The sequence below is a fragment of the Triticum urartu genome, unplaced genomic scaffold (genome assembly GCF_003073215.2).
Source record: "Triticum urartu cultivar G1812 unplaced genomic scaffold, Tu2.1 TuUngrouped_contig_6660, whole genome shotgun sequence".
Classification (NCBI taxonomy): Eukaryota; Viridiplantae; Streptophyta; class Magnoliopsida; order Poales; family Poaceae; genus Triticum; species Triticum urartu.
The window spans coordinates 48-8,527 of record NW_024117440.1 but is presented as its reverse complement, the minus strand read 5'-3'; the positions used below and the strand labels follow the sequence as shown (position 1 = coordinate 8,527).

The window sequence follows — 8,480 nt, the reverse complement described above, 5'->3', positions numbered from 1 at the left end:
TTCCTGCTGCTTGGCATTTTAGTAAGCATGAACAGTTTGCGTATTCTTACTCAAATTCTACTGGATAGATATGGCTGTATGCGGCGTGTTGTCTGATATCAGTGTCCTCTGTTTAATCCTACCATGCAAGTATAGAATACACTCAACTTAATTGATTTATATTCATGTTTGGCAATGACAATTCTTAGATAAATTGTTCTTTTGTTTACTCGAAACTGTGAACTTTCTATGCAAAAGCAAAAGATGCTCCAGTCTCTTAGTCCATGCATGTTATAAATGTGCAGTTAACTTCTTGAAATCTTGAAATGAGGCTAGAGTACGTAATCTTATGTAGCATTGCCTATTACTTTGTTTCGTACTGGTTGTTCATTTCTGTATGTTTGTCTCTTTAGTTATCTTTCAGCATCCCTAGATGATGGGGAGCAGGCAAGTTTACAGCAAGCTGTTGATCGGGGTTGGCCTGCATCTGTACACCTGATAGGAAAGGTCGGTTTTGGGCAAATAATTTTTGCAGCTTCTTCAAACATGTTTTTTTGTTTCAACTTATAGCAAAACACCATATTGATTGATTTCTTCTTATCGTCATAAGGAGCTCTCATTTTGATGTGAACTTAGATAGTATCACTTTTTTTAGTGCTGCTAAGAGAAAGTGCTGAAATATGACATTTATCAAATGAATAAACAAACATAAACTCCTTTATGCTGATCTATATAGTAACCAGCTAACATCACATAGCCACTCAGTTTTCCATATGGCGAAACTCGGGGACAAGTTTCACTCCTTCCAGTTCTCAAGATTAGATCCTATTTCCTTTAAACTTATTTCGATAGGGCCCTTGTGCCTCAGCTGCAGTTACTTGCACTAATAAAAATATCATGTGTCATGCTGGGTTTGGTGACTTGGCACTGGTAGGTCACAGTTGAAACAATTTTGACAGATGCATCCCCTAATTCCCAAAAGTGAGAGACGTGTGACAGCTAAGAAATAGAAAGAACAATACATCTCTTCTCATATGTTAAATCTGATGTATTTTATTATGTTTCATAATACCTGGAGATGCCAACGTCATAAAATGTACTGTTAATCTACTGCTTCCAGTACAATTTACTTGGAGCTGGTCACTGTAGATATTGACATTTTTTGTCCCATTTAAAAGCAATAATATTGGATAAACTTCTTTGTTTTGTATGTTCATTCAGTTTGTGACGATCTCTTGTACATGTACCTCAGGACATATTGCGGTTTCATGCAATTTATTGGCCAGCAATGTTAATGTCAGCAGGGATAAGCGTTCCTGATGCAGTTTTTGGCCATGGATTCTTGACAAAGGTGACCTCACATATTTCCAATGTTCTTGTTTCCACATCAACTGACAGTGATATAACACCATACAGTACATACTATTTTGAGCATGTCTATGTGACCATCGTATTTGATGAGGCCTTTTCCTGCAACTACATGTGCATTTCCCATCTAGACATTTGGACATCGGTTGCATACTTCCACCCGTATCATCTCTACCTTACAATACATCACGTTTTACCATATGTATGATTTTAATCTAACTTGTATAATGGTACTGCACATGGCACAAGTTAGCACACCTATATTAGTGTATATATATGTATTAGCATTCGTCCTTTTACCTGTTGGTATTTCACATGTTCTATAGTTGTGGCTTTGTAGCTCATAGATAATTCTGTATTTTTGGCCACCTTCTTCCTCGATTTTTCAAGTTTACAACCCTCTACTATGTGTGTACGTCAAATTGTAAGAACTCATGTTCTCCTTTTTATGTGAAATAAATGTTTGTCTTCTCCCTCCTTTTGTAACATTTGTCCATTTTTCTGGGAAATTCTATTTCACAATAGTTTTTTCATTGCTGCAGGACAGGTTGAGTAGGAGTAGTCTTTAATTTTATAGGGATGCGTATGGTCCAATGGCATTAACTATTATAAATTTTGCGCCTCATTGGTGCGCATGGTTGTCTTGGACAGATATTGTGAAACACAGCAACTGCTTTGCAGTTGTGTCTTTGAGTGACAAATATGAATTCTATTTGGGCTCCCAGCCACTTTTATCTCATTAAATCACTTTTATTTCATGCAGCTGCTTTTTATTTTGCAAATTTTAGGATGGCATGAAGATGGGAAAATCACTAGGCAACACACTTGAACCAAAGGATCTGGTAGGTAGATTTGGAGCGGATGCTGTTAGGTACTTCTTCTTGCGGGAAGTAGAATTTGGCAATGACGGGGACTATTCAGAAGAACGTTTTATCAATACAGTCAATGCACATCTTGCTAACACAATTGGTATTTTTGCGTGCTAAAACTTTTATTCATTTATTTTCGGTTTATGCTTTAGTTGGTATTAACTGTCTGTCTTAAGTGGTTAGTGATGATACTGTTCTCATCTGAACAGGAAACCTTCTCAATCGAACACTTGGTCTCCTAAAAAAGAACTGCAATTCCACCTTAGCTTTTGATTCAATTGCTGCTGCAGATGGCAATTCATTCAAGAATAATGTTGAAAACTTGGTAAGTTGGTCTCTTTGGCATCTTCGGAACTGATGACAAACCATTGATCTGTCATTGCATTACTTCTGATGGGGTGTAGGTTGTCTGAATTGGCTTTATAAAGTGAACATCTTTATGAGGGAAATCGTTTCCAATTTTGCATTACAAAAGCTTGAAACCCTTTATATGTAATGATTGCTCCTTGTTTGGTGCTCCTTTTAAGTTCTATTTCTTGGCGTACAGAAAGTAAAGACATCCAGCATAATGATCCTAGCTGAACTGTTTTATTATTTCTCTTCTTGGAGCTATAGATAATGGATATGATGTTTGCTGAATTGACATGTGACAATGAGCAACAAGCGCTTCAGACACTGTCAGCACGTGTTGTCCATTATGAATTGGTTCCACTTGATATTTCAAACACATGTTGCATTTGGATATTTCCGATCATCACCTGCTATTCATCTGCCTAATAAAAAGATTCTTTTAACACATGTTTGCATGTACTGCACTTCTGTTGTATCTGTTGGTGTTACAGTGATATAAATTGTTTATACAGGTCGACAAGGCGAAGGGCCATTACGAAAATCTTTCGTTGACATCAGCATGTGAAACTGTTCTAGAAATTGGTAACTTGGGAAACTTGTACATTGACGAGCAAGCACCATGGTCTTGTTTCAAGCAAGGGGGCGAGATTGCAGAAAAGGCTGCAAAGGTAAACACTTGAAAGTTGAAACTATATCTATTTCTCTTCCTTTTGGGCTTGCCGTGTTTGTTTCAGATTTTACTTGCCAAAATTTAATGCTGACAAAGTCAAACTGCATGATGCATTAGTTGCTTCTTTTCATGTTTGTAAAAGAAACCCACTTTCAAACAAAAGAGCACTCTTTGAGCTTCAAAATTCTTTATGTTCTGTACATTTGAGTACCTAATTCCGATGTCACAGCAACTCTGTTGTTGTGGCTGTAATAATGAAACTATAGCATGACTTTAGTTGTTCTGATGAATTGTTGAGATGATTCTTGGGTGGCTAGTTTGAGTTATTTATTTGATGTTATTATTTTATTTTGTTTGTGATATTTGCCTTATTCATTTTTTTTGTCTGCACTTCACACAGGATCTCGTCATTATTCTAGAGACAATGAGAATAATTGCAATAGCATTGTCTCCAATCACTCCAAGCCTTTCGTTGAGGATTTATACACAGCTTGGTTTCACAGAAGACCAGTTTCGTACATCGAGATGGGTATGTTCTTGTATGTCCAGGGATATGCTATTTAGGTCTAAACCAATTCTGCAAAGTATTTTACAGCCATTGTCTAGTGTGTATATGAACGAACACCCTCAGAGAACACAATCTTCAAACTATAAATAGCAGATATGCAATATAAAAAATTTCCAGTGGCGCGACATGCTTACAACCCTGTGCTAACTGCCCTGCAGGATGATACCAAATGGGGAGCCCTTAAAGCAGGCCAGGCAATGATGGAGCCGAAGCCAATTTTTGCGAAAATAGAAACCGAAATCGAAGAGAAAGATCAAGCAAGTCCAAAGGAGGGGAAGGGCGGGAAGAAGAAAGCACGTAGCAAAGGGCTCGTGGAGGCATGAGTTAAGCTTGTGACTTTGTGAGTACTGACTGGATGGCTCCTCAACTGTAGAACCCAGATGCCTGTTCTGCAAAACCATCTCAGATCTGATGGTGTAGATAGCATAAAAGCTTTGGTGGCAAAGAAGGCTTTGACATTTTGTAGAGAGAACTGAACTTAGCAATTCTGTTCTCTCAGGTTTTGAAACTCAAAATTGTACTCCCTACGTTCCATAATAGATAACCCAACTTTGTATTAAGGTTAATACAAAGTTAAGTCATCTATTTTAAAACGGAGCGAGTACTACATTGAGATGGCAAAATTGGTGCACCCCTCGTTTGAAAATGCAGTACTCTCTCCGTTCCCAAATATAAGTCTTTTTGGTGATTCCAACAAATGACTACATACAGAGCAAAATGAGTGAATCTACAGTTTAAAATATGTCTACATACATCCGTATGTTGTAGTCCATTTGAAATGTCTAAAAAGACTACTCCCTTCGTATAAGTGATTCGACTTTGTACTAATTTTGTATTAAAGCTAGTACAAAGTCGAGTCACTTATTTTGGGACGGAGAGAGTATTTAGGAACAGAGGGAGTATAAGGCATCCACGTTTTCCACCAGTTAGCTCAATTTTTTTTTCTAGAATACGCACGGGGGTGACATTTAGATTATGTGAGTCAAAGGTAATGCAGTTGGATCTGTAACTTGTTGATGCCTCATGAATATTGCTTGTGAGCTGTGACGATGTCCATCAATCAAGAATTACAAATACACCAAAAGGCCTACGCCTCTTCGGCGACCGGGGCGAAGGAGATGAGCTTGCGCCTTTTGTTGGCTGCCGCCTCGTACACCTCCACCTTGTACGCGTCCTTCTTGCCGGCGCCGTTCAGCGCCTCGACGACGAGCCGGTAGTTGAAGCCCGACACCACCTGCACCGTGCCCAGCACCACCTTGATGAACCTGAGCCGGCCGCCCGCCTGCTTCACGTGCTCCGCCACCGCCCAACGGCCCAGCCCCTGGATCTTCGGGTCGTTGATGTTACCGATGTGTTCCCACCGGCCGGGCATCGCCGTGGCGGGCATGGCGACGGCGTAGATGATGGCGGCCACCACGATGACGAGGGCGATGCTGGTCCTCATGGCTGCTGGTTTGTGGTGTGCTGGCTTTGGATCTATCAGTGAGGTTTGGAAGCTTGAGAGCGGTCAGATACTCAGATCAGTCGAGGATCACTGACATGTGAACCGGGGGCGTTTAAATAGAAGCACCGAGACATGGTCGAATAGATAGACGGAGATAACTGAATGCATGTCATATACACCATATATCTATCTAATTGTATCTAGAAGTAGCAATTAATGTGGTTGATCCCTTGATGCATACCGATACATTCTTGATGCATGCCTAAGGCTGGCTGTAATGGGTAATATCACAAGTTACAAGTTAGTATCATGCATGTGATACTAATGTATAATACTATCTCTGTAATATATAGTAATATAGATTAATACTTTCTCCGTCCGGTGAAGAGTGTACATTTAAATTTTTTAGGACAAATTATGGAGTTAAGTAAAAAATGTATTGGAGGGATGCAAACCACCATCTTTCTCCTCTTTAATTACCCAATCTCCAATGGGCTAAGTGCATGTAGAAATTAAGAAGACCATGTGTAGATTGTTATTGGTCTTCATTACCGTGTGATGGGAGAGAAGTATTTTTTTTCTACTTTAAAGTGCATTGAAAAGATAGAAGTATATTTTTTTTGGACAAATTTTGAAGCTAGATGTACACTCTTCACCGGACGAAGGAGTATCTCAAATGATCCTATTTATTGACATGCAAGACACGTACTAGTATAATATTTATTATGATACGGTATCATAATACAATAATCAATTCTATTTTTCACTTAATTCTATGTCATTTCATCAAAATTTCCTAGCTGACATGCATGATACTGACTATGGCATCCCCATTACGGTTAGCCTAAGGTGGTATCAATGCTTCCTTAGAAAAAAAAGGCATCCATTAATTGGTTCCATATCAATATCTGATATTTGCTTATAGAAACATCCATCAATTGATTCCACGATGGATCTAATGATATTAATTTGCTGTTATGAATGCTGACATATTTTTCCTATAAACTTGATCAAACTTAGAAAATTTAACAAAATTTACGCGAAGTAAAAATAAATAAAGGGAGTATTAGTAAAGTAGACGCAAGACACTGAGACCAAAATATCTACAAGTACAATATACGAAACAGATATCATGGATATACATGTACGATTAAGTCATTATTCGTCCACAACAATGCAATCAAGAGGGGATAACACACACTCATGCCGACATCACCAAATCCAAGTAACAATGGCGAGGAGACATATTTTCGCGGTTCAACACTTATGAAAGTGTGTCATTGCAGGGTCCGGCCAGTAATGGCCAGAGTGTTAATTGTTACATTGGGCAGAAAATAGTGTTCTGGTCACCATCTTGACGGTGGATCTTAGAGAGCCACCTAACATAATGCTCCACTCAAAACTATCATGATGTCCTCAGAGATGGCCGTAAAGAAAGGCGCCACTGGAACTCCTTGCGGACATGCCCCAGCCTAAGGCAAATCAATGATAGGGCATGAGCATGTGCGGAGCCAAATGAGTACATGGGTGTACCGACGAACCCCTATTACTTTTGCCCAAAAAATCAAGTATATAAGGATATGCATGATGTATGTTGCCTTTTCTTTGAGAGCTAAAGCCAATTTTTATTCATTAAAATCCACAGTGTGTGGGATACAAGCTGCGTCATGAGGCTGGCCAAGGCACACATGTTGCCCTAAAGCTAGATTAAGAGAAAATCTTGCCGAATTATGAACCTTGGCATTAGAGGCTCGACCTTCAAATGTAAAAAACACATGTAAAAGAGATAGCTTGCGCTTTAATTTGCTTGACGATGGTCCTCCCTGGTTAATGTCACCAATCACTTTTTTTGAGTGGCTTTGGGTCGCCTATGGGCTTGGACTTCATGTACGTTGGCTGGCACCAGTAATTCATACGTGTTTAGTTTTTGTCCCGTCGAGCCTTTTTTAACACAATTTTGTTTAGCCCAGCTATCCACACTACTTCTCTCCACCTCTCTCAGGTCCAAAGCCCATATAAGTAAGCAGCTAGCCTAAATGTACAAAAGCCCATTAGCTAGGGCTGCAAATCCCGAATTAAATGGCCCATTGGATACCGGTTTGGCTACAGCTCCAGAGGTTTCTAAAAAACAACTCCAGAGCCAGCTACTTGCCCCATATGTATTGTGACTTGTTAGATGCTGTCTTTTGCATACTATCTTACCATGGATGCTATTTGCTATTTTTTATTTTAAAAAATTGGCAACTTCAAAAAATAATTGGAACTCCGTACACCCAAATTTGAAATGTTGGCTCCGCCACTGGCCACGAGCCTTAGTGATACCAACTAATTTGAAAGGACACGTAGGCATGACGTCACAAGATAATAGCTGAAAGCACCCAAGCCTCATCGTCACGACCACATCGCTACCATGAGATCACACATGTGTGAGAGAGCCGCCGAATAACCATCTCCAATGGGGCCGACAAAGGTAGAAGAGGTGCTAAGGTGTGTTGGACTGGACATATCCCGCCCAAACCTGGCCATATGTGCCAGCCTCGTCGGCCGACGCATGGGCACAGACTTTTGACCCGACACATGCCTGGCACGACACGAGAATAATAGGGCCAAGCCGGCCTTCGGCCCGCCATGGAACAAGGTTGATCCCCGAAGCCAGGCCTTAAGGCCAGCACGTCACAACTTTTTTTTGCGGGCTGACACGACACAACACATACCCCACACATCGCGGCACACAACCCACCCATATGATAACTTGCAGCAAAATGCGGCAAACAGGGTTTTGGGAACATATCGGCCCACCCACCCAACCAGAAGGTACCATCGAACATGTCGGCCCACATAGCTCTTTTTTTACGTGGTGTTGACATATAATGTGAAGGAAATATGCCCTAGAGGCAATAATAAAGTTATTATTTATTTCCTTATATCATGATAAATGTTTATTATTCATGCTAGAATTGTATTAACCGGAAACATAATACTTGTGTGAATACATAGACAAACAAAGTGTCACTAGTATGCCTTTACTTGACTAGCTCGTTAACCGAAGATGGTTATGTTTCCTAACCATAGACATGAGTTGTCATTTGATTAACGGGATCACATCATTAGAAGAATGATGTGATTGACATGACCCATTCCATTAGCTTAGCACCCGATCGTTTAGTATGTTGCTATTGCTTTCTTCATGACTAATACAGGTTCCTATGACTATGAGATTATGCAACTCCC

General features: G+C 40.0%; 2 protein-coding genes across 2 annotated transcripts; one reads left to right on the top strand and one right to left on the bottom strand.

Annotated features, from left to right (window-relative positions):
- Nucleotides 1-392: 392 nt before the first annotated feature.
- LOC125530925 (methionine--tRNA ligase, chloroplastic/mitochondrial) lies at nucleotides 393-4,436 on the top strand (the record flags this gene model as incomplete). Its single annotated transcript, XM_048695338.1, is given in 7 exon segments — nucleotides 393-486; nucleotides 1,232-1,330; nucleotides 2,136-2,316; nucleotides 2,426-2,541; nucleotides 3,080-3,235; nucleotides 3,638-3,766; nucleotides 3,964-4,436. Coding segments are annotated over 7 exon segments (940 nt in total), but the record flags the coding sequence as incomplete, so codon positions are not given.
- Nucleotides 4,437-4,566: 130 nt separating this feature from the next.
- On the bottom strand, nucleotides 4,567-5,320 carry LOC125530926 (putative cysteine proteinase inhibitor 7). The gene has a single exon (XM_048695339.1). It carries the CDS (start codon nucleotides 5,247-5,249, stop codon nucleotides 4,893-4,895), a length of 357 nt encoding a protein of 118 aa, XP_048551296.1. The 5' UTR covers nucleotides 5,250-5,320; the 3' UTR covers nucleotides 4,567-4,892.
- Nucleotides 5,321-8,480: the final 3,160 nt, after the last annotated feature.